Source organism: Cucumis melo, chromosome 12 (assembly GCF_025177605.1).
Source record: "Cucumis melo cultivar AY chromosome 12, USDA_Cmelo_AY_1.0, whole genome shotgun sequence".
Lineage (NCBI taxonomy): Eukaryota > Viridiplantae > Streptophyta > Magnoliopsida > Cucurbitales > Cucurbitaceae > Cucumis > Cucumis melo.
In genome coordinates, this window is record NC_066868.1 from 27,016,422 (window position 1) to 27,038,232 (window position 21,811).

The 21,811-nt window shown below is 33.7% G+C and overlaps 4 protein-coding genes and 1 non-coding gene across 9 annotated transcripts; 1 reads left to right on the forward strand and 4 right to left on the reverse strand.

Annotated features, from left to right (window-relative positions):
• Positions 1–333: 333 nt before the first annotated feature.
• Positions 334–3,565, reverse strand: LOC103502664 (uncharacterized). 3 transcript variants are annotated; one of them, XM_008466716.3, is made up of 11 exons: positions 3,407–3,565; positions 3,231–3,323; positions 3,056–3,120; positions 2,654–2,708; positions 2,272–2,358; positions 2,038–2,122; positions 1,863–1,958; positions 1,474–1,658; positions 1,292–1,380; positions 782–881; positions 334–694 (listed from the first exon to the last, which is right to left on the reverse strand). In XM_008466716.3, the coding sequence occupies exons 1-11, from the start codon at positions 3,458–3,460 to the stop codon at positions 641–643; spliced, it is 963 nt and encodes a 320-aa protein (XP_008464938.2). In that variant the 5' UTR covers positions 3,461–3,565; the 3' UTR covers positions 334–640. The 3 variants fall into 3 exon arrangements, with proteins under 3 accessions (XP_008464938.2, XP_008465075.2, XP_008465011.2); XM_008466853.3 differs by lacking the exon at positions 2,272–2,358 and having other exon boundaries at positions 2,038–2,106; positions 2,665–2,708; XM_008466789.3 differs by lacking the exon at positions 2,272–2,358 and having other exon boundaries at positions 2,038–2,115; positions 2,665–2,708.
• A 546-nt stretch (positions 3,566–4,111) lies between these two features.
• Positions 4,112–8,119, forward strand: LOC103502593 (ERAD-associated E3 ubiquitin-protein ligase component HRD3A). Its single transcript, XM_008466609.3, has 6 exons — positions 4,112–4,799; positions 5,009–5,497; positions 5,912–6,127; positions 6,303–6,626; positions 6,724–6,966; positions 7,531–8,119. Exons 1-6 carry the CDS (start codon positions 4,251–4,253, stop codon positions 7,759–7,761), a joined length of 2,052 nt encoding a protein of 683 aa, XP_008464831.1. The 5' UTR covers positions 4,112–4,250; the 3' UTR covers positions 7,762–8,119.
• A 404-nt stretch (positions 8,120–8,523) lies between these two features.
• LOC103502471 (protection of telomeres protein 1a-like) lies at positions 8,524–14,285 on the reverse strand. 3 transcript variants are annotated; one of them, XM_017044729.2, is made up of 11 exons: positions 14,007–14,167; positions 13,795–13,884; positions 13,491–13,627; positions 12,873–13,062; positions 12,498–12,562; positions 12,116–12,201; positions 11,056–11,331; positions 10,891–10,967; positions 10,696–10,754; positions 9,894–10,046; positions 8,524–9,119 (listed from the first exon to the last, which is right to left on the reverse strand). In XM_017044729.2, exons 4-11 carry the CDS (start codon positions 13,060–13,062, stop codon positions 8,907–8,909), a joined length of 1,119 nt encoding a protein of 372 aa, XP_016900218.2. In that variant the 5' UTR covers positions 13,491–13,627; positions 13,795–13,884; positions 14,007–14,167; the 3' UTR covers positions 8,524–8,906. The 3 variants fall into 3 exon arrangements, with proteins under 3 accessions (XP_016900218.2, XP_008464669.2, XP_016900215.2); XM_008466447.3 differs by lacking the exon at positions 13,795–13,884 and having other exon boundaries at positions 14,007–14,285; XM_017044726.2 differs by having other exon boundaries at positions 13,491–13,884.
• On the reverse strand, positions 13,777–13,873 carry LOC127145041 (small nucleolar RNA snoR113). Its single transcript, XR_007816820.1, has one exon. It is a non-coding gene; the product is annotated as a small nucleolar RNA snoR113 (small nucleolar RNA).
• A 313-nt stretch (positions 14,286–14,598) lies between the features above and the next one.
• LOC103502345 (protein C2-DOMAIN ABA-RELATED 4-like) lies at positions 14,599–17,110 on the reverse strand. Its single transcript, XM_008466357.3, has 4 exons — positions 16,614–17,110; positions 15,871–15,966; positions 15,499–15,781; positions 14,599–14,992 (listed from the first exon to the last, which is right to left on the reverse strand). The coding sequence occupies exons 1-4, from the start codon at positions 16,809–16,811 to the stop codon at positions 14,739–14,741; spliced, it is 831 nt and encodes a 276-aa protein (XP_008464579.2). The 5' UTR covers positions 16,812–17,110; the 3' UTR covers positions 14,599–14,738.
• Positions 17,111–21,811: the final 4,701 nt, after the last annotated feature.

The following is a 21,811-nucleotide window of genomic DNA, read 5'->3' on the forward strand; positions in this document are numbered from 1 at the left end:
ATCATACTTGCTTCTAATAAAAATATATGTGATGTGAATTCAAATCGAGTTTATTCCTTTTCTTTTCCTTCTTGCAACTAATAATAGAGTGAGAATTTCACCAACCTTGGCGGCAAATTGACTTATTCTCGTTGAAAATGCCGAGTGTAATTAAGAAAATTCATCATAAATTAAAAATATATGTATATGTGCCTCCTAAAAAAATTTCAACTTGATACCAAATATACACCATGATATAAATAAATGCATAGATCAAGAATCCTAATGACATTTATTGTAGGACGGGACAAAACATTTCCAAAACGGTTTGCATATTTGAGGGAGAAATATAAATACAAGGCTAAAAATAAATTATATATTCCATGCTACATTCATCTATTGTTTGGTTTGACACATCAACATGTTTTTAAAATAGAGTAGAAGTTGCTAACTTTAGTGCGGAGTCTACTCCTATTAATGAAGACAAATTTCTAGTGGGAATCGAGAGTTCGATACTTTATGCAGGACAAAAAAATTCCCATAACATTAGTACAAATGAGTACATACACTTGGCTTGGGCATGATTTTTGACACCCATTTGCTTTTCAAAATTTACATCATCCAAGAGAGGACACAAATGACGGTATAAGGATTCGTTGATCTAATCGTCTGACCGACATCGAATAAGCTCCATGGGTAGAGATTCAATTGCAAGCTAGAATCAGGAACAAGAGAGCATGTTAGATTAGTTGAACAAAGACTACAAGAGAAAGTCCAAAGAAACCTAGAGAGAGATGCTCACCCATAATCTTGGAGTTCTTGGATCAGTCTTGGGATGTAACTTTGATAGCTCTGATTGAAAGGTTATAACGATGTAGACTTTGAATTCAATTGAAAATGGACTGTCATAAACGATTAGGACAAGTTATTAGCCGAATATAAACTACACTTCAACAAGATCTTATACCAACCATAGAGAGAACTTTGAAGGAGAACAAGTTCTTTCTAATCATTAATGAAATAAAATTATTCGACATAATTTTTCTTTTACAAGTGTCTAGGCTAACTTACCATCTTACGGGACAACCCACGTGACCCTACAATATTCGGGTGTCAAGAAAACTTATAGAAAATTAAATACCAGGTAGGTGTTCATTATGGATTGAATTCATAATTCTTTTCCATTTATTAAGACTTTGTCTCTTTTTTTACCACTAGTGGAAGGTTCAAATCTACCCCAAATTTATTATTATTGAAAAAAGAAAAAAAAAAAAAGAAAAAGGGTTGAAGAGTTATAGTATTCGCAACTCACCCAGCAAAGACTGTTGGGCAAGTCAAAAGGCGGGGTAGTATAACATAAATAGGCAGAGTAATGTTGCGACATACATCACCGTCTGCTATCTAGTGAAAAAGTGAAAAATAAAATCAGAATTTTATACGAAACTTTGTTTCGTCAAAAACTAATGTATGCTGAGAAGATGTGATGGCACATACTTGGGTAGTTTGGATCACAGATGTTTCAGTTATGATTCTCTCTCCAAGAATAACAGATTCGACGCGACACAGGTGAATGTCAATTGAATTAATGGGGACTGCAGATGTTTCAACAATTAATTCGCCGGTGATGGGGTCTGAAAGAGAACACAGAGTCGACATTTTCCCGGTAACCCGAAAGCCACCTATAAAGAAGTACCTCCCATCAGCAAAAGGATACGTAAAAATACAAGAAACTAAAATAGTAATTCTTCTATTGGATATGCAAATATTCCTACGTGAAAATGAAATAAAATAAAATCACAACTGAATAAGATAAAAGCATAAAACATAAAAAAAAAAAAAAAAAAAAAAAAAAAAAAAAAAAGCAACAATAATAATGAAAATACCTGATCTTAGTTCAGGAAGTAGTGGATGCCTTTGTGTATCCTGAGTGATGTAAAAGATGACCATCTCAGAGGACAGCGGCCGCTCAAGGAAATCAGCTGGTACAGAACAAAAGGAAATTTTAATTTCATATATTCGAGTTAAATACATAACATTGAAGGGTCAACTAAAGCATACCTGTATCACTTTCAACTATAAACTCCATCGTGGCAGATAATGACTTGTGTAGGTACCCTCTGCTTATATCTACAGTTACTAAATACTATCATATTATTCAGTAATTGACAAATATCAGGTTCGTGTTATGAGAAATCTTGTTTCTTTTTGGAGCTGGAAGTGAATAATAGTGAAAACCATGCCATCAGGCATTCTCGTAGTCTGAAGCAAAGTAAAAAGATTCGCAACAGTCACCTGAATGTTAATGTCAGTTCCATGAAAAGTCTCGTAAAATTTTCCCAAGTTTTCACTTGGCTGTCTCAGAATTACGGAAAATGGAATCTGGCAAGATTTTGAGAGAATTCATTCAGTTGACTATCTGAAAACTGAAAGTGCAGGCAACAAATAAGCGAACATCTATGGTACAGTATAGACCATTTGTAAGAGGATGTAATCTAGGGTCGAGAAGGTATGCTGTGAGGGTACAAGTACAGCCATTCATAATAACAATCAACATCACATGAAATTATGCAACAAAAACTAAATATTTGTCCAAACTGAGATAAGAGAATAAACATCTAAAACATTGATTCATGTAAGAATGTCGAGATTTAATAGCTCTCAACAGCTAATTTACCTCGTTTGTACCTGAAGCAAGCTTTCCAGATGGCCTAACCAAAATGCTCCTATTCCTATTATTATGAGAGCGGAGGAAACAAAATCAACTGAAGAGCAAGATAAAGTATAACCTTTAGATAAATAAAATAATAAATGATGCGATAACTATTTCCAATATAAATTTCAGTCGGAACACTAGTGTAAACACTAAATTCCTCAATCCCTAACCATATCCTAAATGATTTTATATTGTATTGCTTATAATGTCATCGGAAATTATGTAATCGAGATAGAGATAGCTATCATCTTCAAAAGTTGGAACAAATTTGCAATCAAATTCAAATATTACACGAGTTTCAGATAATATTACACCTAAAGAATCCAGAATTCAGTTAAAAAAACGTAAAGAAAGCCAACTCACACTATCAAAATAGGCTTGATAACACCGTAAACCGACTCAATAACACCCGCAGATCCTCCACGAACCTTTTCCACCATGAAATGCATCCAACAGATGAAGAAAGAGAGTAAAGTTACGATTACATAAAAAGCAACAATCCTCCATGATTCTGTCACTCAACAAGTGCTTCTAATACCTGCAAATTGACGGATCCATTGAGAGCGAGGCGAATTCCAGAATGGGAAATCGATGAACGAGAATTGACGATGATTTGACCTTGAAGATGTTCCTGAACAACATCGCAAGAGCGATAGTAATGGATCAGTTGAATGAAGATGAAAGAGATTTGAAGGTTGAAAAGAGAAGTCTTACACAAGGCCGGTAGATACGATTAGTTCGAGAAAGCTTGAGCTCCACTACTGGCATTGCAACTCCGAAAGCTAACACCGGCAGCGCCAAGTGAAGACGACGATCGGTCGAGGGAAAATATTATATGGGTTTGCTAGTTGACCCCTCTACTTAATGCCAATTCGCTAGACGACCCCAACATTTATAATAATAACAAATTTGCACGATGCCCCTCCATCCGAACATAACTTACTACTATTTCATCCTCACATATTAAGTCATCTTTACGAGAATTTTATTCAACCGTGAACCATTCATAAACTATAGTGTTGTTACAATTACACCACTTAATTTGATTAATGACTTTGTTACAATTAGATGTCTAAATTCGTACGATAATTAGCATTTAGTTTGTTATTTGTTAGAATCAAATTTTCAAATTAATATTTGATAAAAGATGTTAATTTCTCTTAAAATATTTAAATTCCAAACTCACTAGTAAAAATGTAAAATTAAACCCTTAATTTCTAAATGTTTTGAAATCATTTTATTGAATTAAAAGGAACTATGTCTTATTTTTACATTATCATTTAATTATTTTGCTAATTATTGTAACAAAAAAAAAATTAACATTGTGATTACGTGGCGAGATTCTAGTGGAGGAATGACAGAACCTGACGTGTAAGCGCCGGATTTCATCGTCGTCGTCTAATTTTGCATCAAAGGGTCGAATGTTCTCTCAGGTCATCAAAGATCTTTCTCTTAATTCCACATACCCTTCTTCTTCTTCATCTTCTTCATCTTCTTCGTCTTCTTCGTCTTCTTCTTCTTATTATTCTTCAAGAACTCAATCAAAATTCATATTATAATGCAATTGGAAACTCGTAGAGTTCAATTAATTTTCTTAATTTTATGTCTATCTTCTCTCTTCATCAACGCCCGTCCCTTTCTCATCGTCATCTCTCAAGATGACCTCAAGGATGGCGCCCCACCGGACGACTCCTCCGATTCCGCCAACTCCGATTCCGCCGACTGGGACGAGTTCGGTGAACCCGAATCTCAAAATTCCGCCTTGGAACTGGACCCCGGTTCTTGGCGCCCTATTTTTGAACCGGATTCTCTCGCCTCCGCATCCGACTCCGACGCGCCCCAGGATCTGTACTACACTGCTTTAGGGAAAATGATGTCTGCGGTTAGCTCTGGTGACCTGAGGTTGATGGAAGATGCGGTAGCGGATATTGATCAAGCTGTTGCGGATAATGGGGATCCGCACGCGCAATCGGTTCTAGGGTTGTTGTATGGAATGGGGATAATGAAGGAAACCAATAAGGCTAAGGCATTTATGTATCATCATTTTGCTGCTGAGGGGAATAAGCAATCTAAGATGGCTCTTGCTTACATTTACTTCAGGCAAGAAGTAAGTCCCACCTCTGAGAACTTCACTTATTGAATGTTGTTCAATTACTGATGAATTTTTTATCTCACCTGTTGGTTGGCAACATGGGTTTGTTGTGTTTGAAATGATGATTCACAAAAAACAATTCTTGATGAAAAGTTGTTATTCCAATAATTTGAATGCATCCAAATTCTTATTTTTTTTATTGGGTAATTTTTGCTTGGTTGCAGATGTATGAGAAAGCAGTCAAGCTTTATGCTGAATTAGCGGAGGTAGCTATCAATAGTTTATTAGTTTCCAAGGATTCTCCAGTAATTGAACCTGTAAGGATCCATAATGGAGCTGAGGAGAATAAGCAGGCCTTGAGAAAGTCTCGAGGAGAAGAGGATGAGGACTTCCAAATTTTGGAGTATCAGGCGCAGAAGGGCAATGCTGGAGCTATGTATAGAATTGGGCTATTTTACTACTTTGGACTTAGAGGGTTGAGGCGTGATCATGCTAAAGCATTGTCCTGGTTTTCCAAGGCCGTGGAGAAAGGTGAACCAAAGTCTATGGAATTACTTGGAGAGATATATGCAAGGGGGGCAGGAGTCGAAAGGGATTACACCAAGGCACTTCAATGGCTAACTCGTGCATCCAAGCAGCCGTCATTTACTGCCTATAATGGCATGGGATATTTATACGTTAAGGGTTATGGAGTGGAGAAAAACTATACCAAGGCAAGGTTCCCATTATTTTCTGTTGCAAATACTAACTTAAAACTTCGATTTTATGTCTTGATATGTTTCTGTTTTGGAAAGATTTTGTATTGTTGGTTGAATTGCACACTGCACTTACCTATCTATTATTGTCACCCTACCTTAAACGTGTATGTCTGGCAGTCTCTAGCACCGTGACTTTTGACTTTTGCTTCCTGAAAAATAGTTTTTTTTCGATACTGGACTTCTGAATTTCTGATGGGCATTGAATTGTTCTTTTGAACCCCCCATGCATCCCACAACACCCAAAAAAGTGTTGATATGGCACCTGAATTACTGTTTGTTTTATTTTCTCCCTCTTCAATTCATTCCACCTACATCGCTTATAACGTGTTTTCATTGCATGTCCCCCACATGCTACGTCCTGTAACACAGGCCAAGGAATACTTTGAGAAAGCTGCCGAAAACGACGAGTCTGGTGGTCATTATAATCTAGGAGTTATGTATCTTAAAGGCATTGGAGTAAAGAGAGATGTGAAGAAGGCATGTACTCATTTTATAATGGCTGCAAATGCTGGACAACCAAAGGCATTCTACCAGCTGGCAAAGATGTTTCATACGGGTGTTGGGCTCAAGAGGAATATTCCAATGGTAAATTCACTCAACTGCATTTTAAAGCATTTTCACTATGCTCATGTGAGGGGAAAAGGAAAAAGAAATTGGTCTTTCTGGTTAAACGTTTTAGCAAAAAAGAAATTTGAACTCATTATTAGGGATCACCATATACTACAGATATTTTGATTAATTGAAATTTCAATGGTTTCAGGCTAGTGCATTGTATAAATTAGTTGCTGAACGAGGGCCTTGGAGTTCATTGTCTAGATGGGCATTGGAATCATATCTGAAAAGTGATATTGGCAAGGCATTCTTCTTGTACGCAAGAATGGCTGAGCTAGGATATGAGGTGGCACAAAGCAATGCAGCATGGATACTTGACAAATATGGAGAACAAAGCATGTGTCTTGGAGAATCGGGCTTTTGCACGGATGCAGAAAGACATCAGAGAGCTCATTCTCTATGGTGGCAAGCTTCCGAGCAGGGCAATGAACATGCTGCATTACTTATTGGGGATGCATATTACTACGGGCGGGTATGTGCTGAGAGTACATGGTTCCCTATTAAATCACAAATGTTTCAAAGTCATGTGTTTGAGATTTTCATCTTTCAACATTTCCATTTCCACTCAGGGAACTGACGTAGATTATGATCGTGCTGCGGAAGCATACATGCATGCTAAATCCCAACTAAATGCACAAGCCATGTTCAACCTTGGTTACATGCATGAACATGGTCTTGGCCTTCCATTTGATCTCCACCTAGCTAAGCGTTACTATGACCAAGCTTTGGAACTTGATCCAGCCGCCAGGTTGCCTGTCAAGTTGGCCCTAGTAAGCCTTTGGTTAAGAAAGAATCATGCTGACAGTTTTCTGGTGGGTCCAATGAACTTCTCTTCTTAACTTCTTTTCTTGCAAAAGTACATTAGCTCCTGGACAAACTAGATTCTTAGCTTTGGAGTGAATCCTAAATAATGAAGACTTAAAATTCATACAGAAAATGCTATAATTATTCAAAACAATTCCAACAGTATGGAAAATGCGATTAAAAATATAATTAAATATAGAATTGATTTTAAGTGATTAAATGTGTTCTGGAGTGATTTTAAACCTGAGAAAAGTTACTTTATCGATGTGAAAGTATCATGGATTAGCCTAATAGTAAATTGGAGGCATGAATTTGATAAAAGGTTAAAACATCATGGGTTGAATTCATGATGGTCACCTATCTAAGGTTTAATATTCCATTGGGTTGTCTCATAGGATTAGTGTGGATACACTTGGTTTGGAGACAAGCAAATATTAAGAGAAAAAAAAAGTTTAGCAATGTCAAAATCACTCCTAAACATGTACTTTGTTAGGTTTTTTTTTTCCTTGATTATAAACTAAATGACCTGGATGCTGATCTAATGTGGTGTTTATGATATGTGAATAATTTAGGTACATGTGATTGATTCATTGCCAGAAGTGTATCCAAAAATTGATGCATGGGTAGAGGATGTACTGTTGGAGGAAGGAAACGCAACAATTCTAACTCTATTTGCTTGCCTTCTCACTGTCCTATATCTTAGAGAGCGACAACGGAGGCAGGCAGCTGTTCGGGCTGCTGCCGCTGCGGCTGAGGCTGTGCCGCCACTCCATCCAAATGACCATTTGCCTCCGCAAAATTAAATCACTGCCTCTACTTTTGATTGAACCGATAACTGCTTATTTTCTTCTTTTACTCTTCAACGAGAGGTATGAGAATCTTTTCTGCAACGTTATGTACAGGAAATTAGAACTCGACTGCGTAGAAAGGAAAGAGCTTTTGCGTTCTTCGGACTTTCACAACACATAGTAGAGCGAGGATTTCAAGATGTTTATCACCTTCCTCATAGAAAAACAAAGATTTTTTTTTTTCTTGTGATTTATTACGAGGAAATTCCATTGTAGATTTGTATGATTTAGCACTTTTCTTTACTTCTTTTGCTGATACTACTAATTAAACTTTGTTTACATGGGAATTCTACAGGGACTCCTTCATTTTTCATCTTTCTTTTCAGCAGGTAAAGTTGGTCGCTAGCTCGATTTCTATGTGATATTTAGGTCTCGTTTGATCGCCGTAAAGAATTTGCTAATTTGATAAAATAAATTATCTATTGATATATCTAAAATCACTTTTTAATTGGGAAATTTGTATGGATAGAAAAAAATTAAGATTATTTACAAGAAAAAACTAAAATATAATAAAATATATATATATATATATATATATATATATTGGCTATGTTTAAAAATAATCCTTTTTAATTTGATCCAACGTCCAAAATCTTATTTATCATTCAATACTAATTTAAATTTGGTACCTTTGCGTTTACCAATCACAATTATCGGTTGCAACTCGATTCATATAAATTTTTAAATGATTATATTTCAATAGATTACAAAATTAAGTTTCAATACAACAATCCACTTGGGTTGATATAACAGGTTTACACAAATTTAGAATTAATTTACTACATATATCGACTTCACAGTCAAATTCCTTAAAAGCATAACCGACAACAAACAAAAGAAAACGTGTTAGTTTACATAATTATGCGAGGCTTGCCTAATAATATGTACATATACGTACGTATAAATAATATGATTTCAAGCCTTAACTACAAAACTAAGCAAAATTACAACGCTAATATGTACACATTTCCTCAAGTTCATTTCATTTCCCTGCTCGGTCACTTTGGCATTCTTTTCGACAAAATGAAACAGTTCATCTTTCCATTTGTTTGCTACCAATAAATATCTGAAATGCTCAAAATGAAGTGCTTTTTCATCTATTAATTTTCTACTTCCAGCCGAGTGCCAAATATTCTGTACTGTCTGCTTCCCAAAACGTCTTGTTTATTTAGGTAATAAGATTTTAAGCAGCATTGCACCCATGGAGGATCTCTTGTACTGGCCTCATTTTTCTCACTAGCTGAAACCCCAAGTAACTTGTTTCGTTTCCTTGTTAAAGCATCGTTGGATGGATAGCCACCAAAGAATTGCTCCTTGAACGGATGGATCAACACAAACAAACATGAAAAACATGGTGAGAAAGTAAGTACAACTACATTACTAGAGTCAATACTATGGAGTCATGAACACATTGTTCTAGAGAATGTATTATTATCTTCACGAACTAAGGGAAAAAAATGCGGATTGCAACTAATGCAAGAAATGTATTGCTATGTCATAACATATTTCGAGTATGATGGAAAGTTTCACAACTGTCTAATGCCACGTATACAATTTCCTCCATCCTTCACCTAAAAAAAGGTCTATTAACGAAACAGTAGAAAAGAGTGAGTTCAACTTTTCACAAGGGGTCGGTGCATTTTCTAATAGATCAAGCAAAGGCTCGCTATAACTCATCCTGAACGTGGAAAACAGAGTCTCAATATGACCTACACCATAAATGGAAGCTTTACAATAACGTTTCAGTAAAGTTAGCTATACTGATCTTTATCAACTCTCCTTAGTTGAGTTATGGTTGATTCCAGTAAATTTCATAGAAGACAGGCCTTCCCGTGCTTCTCCGTAAGGAATTTAGGGGTGTTTGATTCTTGGGAGAGATTGCAATAAAATTCATGAGTCTCTTGCTAGCAAATAACACTAATAAGGAATCAGATGCACAATTTTCTTCTAAGTTCTTTAAGAATGGAAATTAAACAATCCAAGTAAAAGTGAATAACAAGGAACCAGATCATCAATTTCCTTCCGTGTAAATACTCTGTGAATGAATCCCAGAATGTATGTAGTATAAATGGTAAAAGAAATCTTACTCCATCTTCCGCATATAATAGAGCGTGGATTCTTGCAGTTGGATCTTCTAGGCACAGCCTAACCCGGTAAGTCCCTTCAGGAGAGCGGAAGTCCTTGGCCTGTAATGGATATATTGCTATGACTCGAACTACACATTTGAATTTAGCAGTCACCTGTCAAGTATAAACCTCATCGATCAAGAAATAGGGTCGTGCAGTTTGCAAAAGGGGTGCAACAAGGATGGCCGAGGACATAGCATGCACCAGAAGGGACTACTGTGGGCATCAAATAGATAACCAAGAAAAGAAAATAAGGATTTTGAAATACGTGAGATGGAACGGAAGTTTTCCCTCGAAACCATCCATATAATCCAATTATAACCTAATTATGGGAAGAGATAAATGCCACAACAGAAACAATATATATGTATGTGTTCCTTTTATGAAATAACCATTTTCATTGAGAAAAAAAATGAAAGAAACAATATATTAAAATGAGATGCAATCTTAAACTTGTCCCAGTAAACAGCCCAACTCAGAGGAGGAACGCAGATCATCAAAGCAATTGAAATAGTACATATGATCTAAATAAGTAAGCACGTGTTCATTCTAAAGATCATTCATTAAACCTAAAACATCCATTTAAGTGCACCACCATTATGTGAAACAAGCAAGCACATGAATCGTGCTGAGGATTGTAGACTTGCATTGAAAAATGCAAAGAAAATAAGCTACACATAAAATTTCTGAAAGTACATAAACCATCAAGAAAACGGAACCTTCCCAACAAACAACCACCACCAGCCATAGAGAGATGCAGTACCTTTGAATATGTCAAAACATCCATCAATGTGACAAACGGTTCGTTGTTGTAATCAACCTCTGTTAAAGGAACGAAATAATAAGCAAAATGCCACCAGAAAAATTCCAAGCAAAATTGAATCTATCAGATACAGTTAAAACCATAAATTCAAAGCATGCATGTGAATCAAATAAAATTTCATCGAAAACTTCAAACCTGTAATGGGTGAGGGCGAAGGAAAGCACCAAAAAGGAATTCTGCCCAAAGCTGATGCTAAACGCTCTTCGTATGATCTAATAATTATTCAAAAGTCAAGGTTAAAAGACTGAAACATGAGTCTTAACATATATATTATCTGACATGAGGTAATAAAAAGTTAACCTTTGGCGGAATTGGACGGCAATATCTTCATTTGATGTAAAACGAAGCTTTGAAAATGTTGTCACCACAATTTGGAAAGATCCAACTTGCATTTCACACAAGACATTCACAAATTTCATCCATTTACCAGTGTTGAGCATGGAAAAACTCTGCTTCTCAATCCCTTTGTCAAAGATCAGCCTCAAGATAGAGCCAACGGGAGGTAGTATACATAATATATCTCTCGGCAAAATCAATGGTCCGGACTGATGTGCATAATCAATTTCATTCGCTAACCTGGGTCATGCTGATTATTAACGAAGTTCAACATAACACGACTTCAATGAAAGCCGAGAGGCAAGTTCACATAATGAGAATTAATAGCCTCCCCACTCCAAAAAAACAAAAAAACAAGGGAGAAAGAGAATGCATGCATGCGTGCATAAATATCACAATATATCTTGACTTCAATAGTGGAAGGAAGATCACATGAAAGTACAGCTATAGTTTTATTTGCATTCATAAATAAAGATGGTTTCTTATCAGTTCTTTGTTTGAGGAATTGGTGGAACAACAATTGTAGACATGGTTCCTTATCAAGAAAGTTTCTGTACGTGAATATCGTTCAGTGTGGCAATGATTTCTAGAACTGCATCCATCAGGATCATCAAAAATGTTTTTGGCCTTTGTTGTATGGTATTTTCTAGTATGGCCAGTACATTTAAATAGTGTACATGTTTTCATTTTTTTCATATCTTCCAGTATGGAATCTTTTAGGTTTATTGGATGCCCATATCTTCTTTCATCTTTTCTCAATGAAAGACGTTTTTATTTAATAAAAAGAAAAAGGGTTCATTTAAATATAGCACAAAACCGGACTATTTTGCAAAGATTAGGAAACATGGTGCTCTGTTTTCTTGGAAATGTTACAGAGGCAAAACCCCTGTACCACTTCACTGTTCATATGAAATCACTTACCACCAATTCATCATCACAAGAAATGAACTAAATCAATTATTAATAGTTGTATTACTAACTAAACATGATATGTTTATATAAACAATTTTAAGTTTTAACTCACCTGGTGTCAATACTGATTGGTTGAGAATCAGTTCCATCCCAAGCAAAAGCGAGAGTCTCATTATTAGACTCACACATGTAGACAATCTTTTTGTGCACGCGCATGAGAGAGATAAAGATGGAGTTAGACTAAATAGGATACAATTAAATGTGTGTTATATTACTTTTAAGGATATTATTAAAAGAATCGGTTACTGCACCTAAGAAAGCCGAAGGAAAGAATTCAAAAAATAGTTGAGCATTCTTATCTGTAGTGATAAAATCTCTTTTTATCACTAAAGATAAAAAAAATAATAATAATAAAGTAACCAAAAAAAAAGATTAAAACGGGGATATCTTAGAATTCATGAAAAAAACATTATCACGAGTAGATAATTCCTCACCTTGCAGATCAAATTTACATGTTCACTTTCCTTTAAATCCCTAACGAAAGAAAAGTTGGTTGATCCTACAAGATTCATGGATAATTCATATTATTTTCACTATCCAAGAACTGTTTGGTATTCAAGATTTATATACAATGGCAAATAAACACAAATGTTCTTAAACACATGTTCTTAAACACATATATCTAACATGTGGGCCTTGAATAAAGGGATGTCATTATTGACCAAAATTTGGTCCTTCTGGCCTCTAAGTTGACAAACGCTGTATCTTTTACGAGAAGCACTATAAATAACTGCTTGGATGAAAGAACAGTAAAAGAAAGTCAACACTCCAAATTGGTTGTTTATAAGCCAAACACTTCATTGGCATACCTTCATCAAGTTCAAAATTAACCAGCCAATCCCTCAGACTCTGAATGAACTTTTTATCAAGATCTCTGGATCGAAATTTTGGTGATACATCATATGGTAGAAAGCCTGATCCATCTTTTCCCTCGTACAAAGCAAATGAAGAAAACTTCTTGTTGAAGACGGCATATATTTCTCCCTGATGAGTTTTCATCTGCAATTATCACTAGATTTCAGATATATTCATTGACCACCTACCATTTATATCCATATGAACGAAAAGAACACAATAACATTGTAATGTAAAAATGCTCAACTGCTCAAGGAGATACAAAAAATTCACTTATTCGTCCAACACCGAATGTAGCAGAAAATGTTTTTTTTGAAACTTAATGTACCTACTGTCAAGAAATTTCTTTAAAACATTTATATTTCTTACTGAAGTGAAAACCAAATTAATAAGCAAGTACCATACAGGTTTAGTCCTAATGATACCCTATGAAGCTTAGAAAATATGGAAGCTAAAGTAAGCAGGAGGGGAAAAAACCGATTACCACTACTCATAAACTAATTATTTCACAAAAAATGTAAGAAAAAGTACGTCAGAATAAAATATTCATAAGATTTGGAATTGTCGAGTACCGTAACATGCGAAAGTTCAATGATATCTCCAGCAGAAGCAACATGGGGAAGCTTTTCCAGACTTTCAGCAAAAATATTCGCAGTAATTCCAGGTTTATGATGAGACTGGTCAACAATTTTCACAGCACAAAAGCAATCTACAAAAGTACATAAATGATCTCAAAGTAGACAGAACTCAATAAAACAAATTGCCTCTCAAAAAAAAAAAACTTAAGAAATTACAAAACAGAGACAGGGATTGATGATAAGAACACTCCTACTTCGAGAAACTGTGTAGAAACAAGAACTGGCTCAAGAAAAACACCTTACTGCAGACATATCGTCAATCTACTACCGTCCGAACGGAAGCAGCCGTAAGTCCGGCCTTTGATTCATCATTGCCAGTAACTTATTGCTAAAAAAAAAAAACATGTTCTAAAGTAGGAAATGAAACTGCTAGCTATTTCAAAGGAGAAAATCCCAGAAACAAAATCCATTTCTATGGCAGGGAATAGAGGAAAGAAAGAGGAGAAATACCGGTGCCCTTGGTTCGCCTAGGGAAACCGAACTCGATGATTACGCCAATAATATTAACCTTTTGGTTTATGGAGGCAATAGCATCTCTGATCTCCATGAATCTGTAATCATCGCTTCTCCCCGTCATCGTGAGCCCCAGGTTTTAGACGGTGCGACCAATTTCTTCAACCCTCACGGCTTAGGGTTTTATGCTATACCATACGCTACGCCCATCCCAAGGTTTCCCGCTGTTTTTTCCCGCTTTGTGTATCGATCAATGTTGTCTTTTTAAAAGAAAAAATATTAGAGCTAACCATGATTAGCTTCTACACTTCCTAAAATTATTTTTTTTTTTTCCATTGTTACAACTATTACGATCGTGATGATTACATGTGAAGTTGTATTATACTTTTTACGTACGGAAGTGATCTTATTTGATACTATAGATAGTTATAACTATTCGGATTGAGTTGGTTGTCATGGGATAGCAAGAGATAGTGAACCTCGAGTTATAGGTGGCTTGTGCACATATTCAATTACAAAGACACGAAGCCAACCTAAGTATAATTCAACTTATTAAAATTGTATGGTGACCAAGAGGCTAATTAGAGGATTGTCAATAAATCGTTCACTCCATTAATGAAGTTAAATAGTAAAGAACAAAGTCATATTTGGTGTTAAAAAATGTTGGTCTGTAAGGAACCGATGTGATTCATACCCAACTTAAGCCTAAATGTATATGTATAATGCGCTTCATTTCTTATATAAACAACGTCGAAGAATAAGTGTAGACTTGAAGCGATTTACATAGTGATATATGCCCGGTAGACGCCACACGGGTGTCCAAAGCTTCTTTGATGATTTTGTAGGTATCCTTTCAAAACATTCCTCACCTGTACTACTTGGAATTGAATCGTTGCCGGTCACTTCCACACGTGTAGTACTTTGAAGAATTGAATTGTTGCCATTGACTGCCAACCATGTCGACGTGTTCGTGATCAACGCAGCTATATCATGTTCGTCCAAAATCACCAAACCACAAATGTATACATGTGGTTCATAAGTTTAAAAATCAGTCAACAACATTACCAACTATATCTTCACATGTTTTGTTAATTAAAACAAATCCCAAACTCCAAATCATCATTCTCGTAAAAATTCAATAAAATAAAAAGTATAGGCGTGTATGCTTTCTTTCTTTGTCCATTATATACGATCTTCCTCGTTGGTTATGAGAGGGAGGGAATCAATGTATAAAATTAGCAACATTGAATGAAAATCAAACCAATCCATCAAGAAGTAGACATAAAATTTAGAGAAGGCCCTTTCATGGTTTTACATGGTGTAGCATCGGAGTTTATGGGTCAAAAGCCAAAGTGGTAGGGGTTGAATTTCCATATGCAAAAGAATGAGTTACATAGAAGATTGGAACAAAATAAAAGAGACCCAAATGAAAATGGATCCCATTGAAGAGAATGAATATTTGTGTGTGTTAATAAGGCATTCTACAAACCTTTAGAACCAGGAAGATCAATCCATTGCAATTGGATTTCGAGTTCTCCACATTCGACATTGCGCAATCGTAGACAAATGTTTTGAACAACTTTGCCTTCTACCCACACAATCCCACTCTCTTCTGCCAGACAATTTTGCCTACTTGGTTGCACTCTTGACACTATCGTTCCACTCGGTAACCCTGATAGATCCATCTTTAATGCTTCAATATATGGCCCTATCTCGAACTCTGCGTCGCCCATCTTGTCGTCCATACTGAATGTGTCATGGTCGTACACCGTCTATCATGTTGATAAAAGGTTCGTCATAATTAAGTTCATTATATTGAAATAATTGATATTAGTGATAATTTAGGAAAAATTTTATATACCAGTTTGACTAAAGCGTTGGGATCTGTAACAGATAAAGTAAGGTCTTCGTTCCATTCTGGATTTATGTCCTTCTTAATCACACGAGTCTTTAATTTCTATTGACGAGAAAAAAAAAACACACATGAGACACTTTACAATAATATATCGATAATATTTGAAAATTATTATCGTGGGTTGAATATAACAATCATGTCTTAGTTTTCTATTCCTTTATTAATTTAGGGTTTAGGGTTGGACATGAATTTGTCTCATTATAAAAACAAAAAATTAGAACATGTTCGATAATCATTTGATTTTTTAAAATTTTGTTTTTAAAATTTGGATAAGATACTTGAAAACAAAATGTACACTTATGAAATGAACTAAAATATTTAAAATGTTGGATTTTGGTAATGATAGACTTTTCTATCCGTAACACTAATAGAACTAAATATCTATCTGAATTTAAAATTTTACTGTATTTTATAAATATTTTATCAAATTTGTCATTTTTATAATTCCGGCTTTGCTATACTAAACAATGATACAAATAAAAAACGAAAAAAACAAATGGTTAGTAACTTACTAAGCCATACTACGTCTACGTCACATCTCTATATCCATATAAAGAAACGATCAAACAATGTGATATCCTACTAATTAAATTCAACTAAAGATTCTTCTAAATGCAAAAACTAAAAAAAATCTTCACCTCTACGTTTCCCAATTCAAATACTCAAACAATCAACCAACTAATAATCACCTGTTTAGACATTTTAACAACAATATAAGGATCGCTGCTACGGACGTCACGAACGGCGAGGTTGACGCCGCGAATGATCCGAATCCGAAGAAGACCCAACAAGCTTTCCATCAACGACGACGAACAACGCCCTCCCCCACTACTACCACCACCGCCGCCGCCGCTGCCGCTCTCTGGGCTTTTTGGTGAATCCCCCATTCCTTTTTCTCTTCTTTATATAACAAAATATCAATCAACACCACTTTTCTCTCTCCCCTTCTACTTCCTTTTTTTTTTCTTTTTAACTTCCAACTCAAAACTATACCAACAAAACTGGTAGAGGAGGTTTCCGGTCACCCAGCTAAGTGTTCTAATTTTGTGGGGAAACCAAAAAAACTTAAAATTAGTTAATGATTTTGGGGTTTTGTTTTGTTGTTGGGGAGAGAAGGATGAGAAGAAAAGGAACAATTGGGGATTTGAAATCGAATTGAAGAATGGGTGAGGGGAGAGATGAGGGTTGGGGGGTTGAGGGAGTAAGTAGGTTTGGGATCACCGGGAGATCCGGTTGCCAGTCTGGGGAAATTATTGGGTTACCGTTTGTTTAAGCGGTTGTTATTTTTTGTGGACTATTGACTCAATCTGCTTCATTAATCTTACCCCTAAATTTCGCTCTCTATTTTTGTACTTCTTTTAAATTTGTATCCTATTTATTTTCGTCTTATTGATTTGATTTGACGTTATGTTGTGTTTGTATTTCAATTTTGGTTTTTATAATAATTTTATGGGTTCATTTATACAACTTAACTTAGTGTATATATTAATTAATTAATCGTATTTTATTACATATATATTAATTTATATACAGTATTGGTTGATAGGATGTAAACGGGTTGACTCAGAAGATATTCTCAACCAAATCTATATTTTCGGGTTGGTTGGATTGCCAACCCGAATTAAATTTCCAACCCATATTTGATGGATTGGGTTGTATTATTATTATTATTATTATTATTATTATTATTATTATTATTATTATTATTATTATTATTATTATTATTATTATTATTATTATTATTATTATTATTATTATTATTATTATTATTATTATTATTATTATTATTATTATTATTATTATTATTATTATTATTATTATTATTATTATTATTATTATTATTATTATTATTATTATTATTATTATTATTATTATTATTATTATTATTATTATTATTATTATTATTATTATTATTATTATTATTATTATTATTATTATTATTATTATTATTATTATTATTATTATTATTATTATTATTATTATTATTATTATTATTTTGTTCCTAAATTTATTGTTTATAAATGGAAATCATCAACGGTAAGTTGAATATGTTTTGCATCAAGTTAAACAAAAAAAAATCTCGAAACTTAAGATTGATTAACTTTTATTAAAAAATAGATAATAATGAAATATAAATAATTATTTGTTTATTTATTTATTAATATTTATATTTATTATATTAATTTGGATTGAATTGAGCGTACCCGAATTTTTCAACTCTCCAACCCGCAACCCAACCCAAAAAAGATAAAAAAATTTAAACCCAATCCAACTCCGCGTTTCAACTCAATCCAACTCAACCATATAATATGGATTGGGTAGTTTAGGTTGTCGGATTGCTCGAATTATTCTTACAACAAATAGGGTTGATAATAAGAAGAAGAAAAAAAAAAGTAAGTAAAAGGAATATGGTTGGTAAGGGTTTGGGAGAATTGTGTTTTTGGGCATGGATACTCTCTACACTCGTGGATATGGGCCGCAACCCAGAAGAGGAGTTGGGCTTTTTCTCTATGCTTTCCAGCCCATGGATGTCTTGATCATTTAATGCTCAAATAATGTTATTTTTATTACTACTAATGCTAAAATACCATTGATATTAATATCATATCTAATTTTAGAACCACTATATACATGTATGTTTGTTGTAATAACATGGTAATATTATTTTATAGTACTTTATAATTCATCGAATTCAAATCAAGTTAAAAGTTTCAAATATTCATCTCACGGTATTATACTTTAAAAAACACAATACTACATTTGATAGTACGAGATTCTATCTCAAACCCAATTGATGATAAGAGGATTAGTTTATCTATCCTGTAAAAATTGTGAATCACTCTGGTTTTTTTAAATATGAGATCCTCAATATTTCAATACGACCCTCGAAATAATGTCTATTTAGGTTCACAAATCTCCCAATATGTTAAACCGAATACTCGTTTGACTTGATGGTCTCTAATACCATATTCGATAATCGATAGCATGAGATTCCATAGTATCTATAATTTTTTTAATGTGAGATTCTCAACATCTCAAACGTACTATCATTTAACCAACGAAAGCGTACATAACTAATTCAACTAATATATTTAGATCACACAAGTTAGTTTATCGTCTTTTTGTTTCCTTGGTTCCACAAAAAATACATCCACGTCTACTAAAACAATTTCATTTTGATTTTCCCTTTGGTAATACAATAAACAATCTTTTTTTTTTATATTAAAAAGTGAACTATTTTGTACTTCATTTAGTGAGGGATAAAATTCCATAGATGATTCGGTCAAATTTGTCTTGAACTTTGAATTAAGTATCTTCACTATTTTATAATTTCAATTAAACAACTTTAAAATCAGTACCAATTAAAAAGCAAAAAAATGAAAAAAAAAAAAAAACAAATCTCTTTATTTACCTTTTACTCTGCCCACCAAATAAGGTGGTAGAAGAAAATACAAAATATTCAATAAACAAAAATAGCTTAAAAATAAAAATAAAAAAATGGAACAAGAAAAAAACAAAAATGTAAAAAAGTAAAAATAAAGAAATAATTGAAATATCCGTTGGTTACAAAATGTCGACACGTAAGACTCTCTTTTCCATGTAATCTCTTTTGAAATCTCTCTTTTTGATCAAAATCTCCCCTTTACTCCTTGTCCTCTATTGTGTCAAAGTGTGAAATGTTAATCCAACTTGCTTAACGTTATTATAAAATTAACGTAAAATTACCAATTACTCTCTCACATAGGTATGGTATGTATGTATGTATGAATGAACCAACATTTCATTTGAGAAAAAGAAAAAACTAAAGCTCACGTGATCTTAATATATTAACATTTACGTGTTATATTATTATTCTTCGTTGGTATACTAAAAAAGTTATGCAGTTTTCTTTTCATTAATTGTAAGGATTGTATTTATAGTCAAAAGTAAATGAACGGAACTAACATTTGAAAGGGAAGAAGAGAAGTGGTCCGAACACGGGGACTAGTTGAAGTAAATAAACCAACGAGTGATTTGTAATATTTATTAGTTTCCTTTTCATCATTGGTCGGTATAACACATACAAAGTAAAGAACACGAGGGTCTCTCTTTTAATATCAAACTTCAACCTAATATTGTTTACACATATGCTTACGTAAATATTGCAAGTAGGGGTGTTCATGGTTCGGTTTGAAGCTGAAACTGCATCGATAGCTGTAAAGTGTATATAAAAAAAAAAAATCTTATATGAAATTGAAACTGAACTGCATATGTGATTCGGTTTTAAATCATCCCAGACCATAGATGTATGTGTCTACAACTTTCTACATGATCGTTTAGTTTTCTCTACGATCGTTCAATCTCTTACACGACTCCAATCCTGACACGAATTAACACGACGAAAAAACGTCTTCTCCTAACACTTTTTCACATATCTCTTGACGCTCTTGTGCATCGGGAGATCCCCATTTTCTTATAGTACTTCCACGATCATTTACCCTCTTACGCAAACTTTTAACTTTTAAATGATTGTAGTCGTTTACCCTCTTACACAATTGTTTAGCTTTTTATAAAAGATCATTTACCCCTCTTACAGTTTAATCGATTTAATATCTTAAACCGAACCGAACCACGTAAGAATACAATTTCAATTTAAACAAAACCTAAACCAAACTGCTACATTTAGTTTCGATTCGATTCATATTTAGTTGCGATTCAATTCAATGTTGAAACCCAATTTTTTTGAACCCTACTACTTGGTAAGTGTTTAAAAGACAATTTTAACCAACTAATATACACAATATATATATATATATATATATATATAAATATATATATATATAAATATATATGTATGTATGTATGTATATATGTATGTATGTATGTATGTATGTATATATATATAAAAAGAGGCATGGCAGTGCGTGCGAGAGAGCATAGTGTTTGGGAGTTTGGAATATCAATGGAAAGAGAGAGAGAAAGAGAAAAAGAAAAATTTAAAATATGAATAATATTTGATATTAATTATAATAATTTTGGGGGCATACCCATAAGGCTTCATCATTCACTTCCCCGCACGCCTTCCTTCCTTCCACTTATTCCTAACACATTTTTATTATATATTATTACTATTTATTAATTCCCAGATTCTCCTCTTTCCATTCCTTTCCCTTTTTTCTTTTCTTTATTTTTCCCCCCTAAACCCAACCAATAGCATCTCTTCTTCAATATCATCACTCCTCTTTTTTTTTTCCTTTTTTTTTTCTTTTTAATGATTGGATATTATAAATTAATACTTCAAAATGTTACCACCGCTCACCAATGAAACATCAAGTTTATAGAAAATAGCTATCTTTATTAGTATGTGACGAAACAAAACTACAAGAGTTTGTGTTTGAAATAAACGATACGTTGTGTACAGTTGTAGATTTAAAGATTGAGTTCAAACTTTCAGACTTTAGGTAAGGACGTATGTCACTACATTTTCTAAATTTCGTTTAACATATCAATTACTTGTCATATTTATCATATTTTATTTAAGACTTTCACAAATTACTATATCAATTGATTTAATGCAATATTGATCTACACCCATAATCATTTAAAGCTTTTTTTTTTTTTTTTTTTTTTTTTGCATTAAGAAAGATTTTGTAGTGAAATTAATATTCAACTTTCAAATTAAATTTTGATTTTTTTTTTCCCTATGTTGGGGACAAAGGAATTATTAAGAGTGAACTTATTGTAGAAGATTAGGGACATAAACACTTCCCCTTCCCTTTTTTGTCCATATAAAGTAAATAAAAATATACCATTCTTTTCATTGCTTTCCCTTTTTTGACTAAACATAAAATACATAACCCTATGAAATTCCATACATTACAAATACCAAATTAGGGAGAAAAAATAT

Bases quoted from the DNA above. Each gene is read 5' to 3' on its own strand.
- LOC103502664 (XM_008466716.3), bottom strand. From the start codon at position 3,460: ATGCCAGTAGTGGAGCTCAAGCTTTCTCGAACTAATCGTATCTACCGG. The intron at 2,359-2,653 runs GTAAATTAGCTG...AAATCTTGCCAG, and splicing joins TTGCTTCAGGTACAAACGAG to ATTCCATTTTCCGTAATTCT. The intron at 695-781 runs GTGAGCATCTCT...TCCTGATTCTAG, and splicing joins CAAGAACTCCAAGATTATGG to CTTGCAATTGAATCTCTACC.
- LOC103502593 (XM_008466609.3), top strand. From the start codon at position 4,251: ATGCAATTGGAAACTCGTAGAGTTCAATTAATTTTCTTAATTTTATGT. The intron at 4,800-5,008 runs GTAAGTCCCACC...GCTTGGTTGCAG, and splicing joins ACATTTACTTCAGGCAAGAA to ATGTATGAGAAAGCAGTCAA. The intron at 6,627-6,723 runs GTATGTGCTGAG...ATTTCCACTCAG, and splicing joins ATGCATATTACTACGGGCGG to GGAACTGACGTAGATTATGA.
- LOC103502471 (XM_008466447.3), bottom strand. From the start codon at position 14,133: ATGACGGGGAGAAGCGATGATTACAGATTCATGGAGATCAGAGATGCT. The intron at 13,628-14,006 runs GTATTTCTCCTC...GTACTTTTGTAG, and splicing joins TAGGCGAACCAAGGGCACCG to ATTGCTTTTGTGCTGTGAAA. The intron at 12,202-12,497 runs GTGAGGAATTAT...GTGCACAAAAAG, and splicing joins ATGTAAATTTGATCTGCAAG to ATTGTCTACATGTGTGAGTC.
- LOC103502345 (XM_008466357.3), bottom strand. From the start codon at position 16,811: ATGGGGGATTCACCAAAAAGCCCAGAGAGCGGCAGCGGCGGCGGCGGT. The intron at 15,782-15,870 runs GTATATAAAATT...TCAACATGATAG, and splicing joins CCAACGCTTTAGTCAAACTG to ACGGTGTACGACCATGACAC. The intron at 14,993-15,498 runs GTTTGTAGAATG...AACATGATATAG, and splicing joins TGATCTTCCTGGTTCTAAAG to CTGCGTTGATCACGAACACG.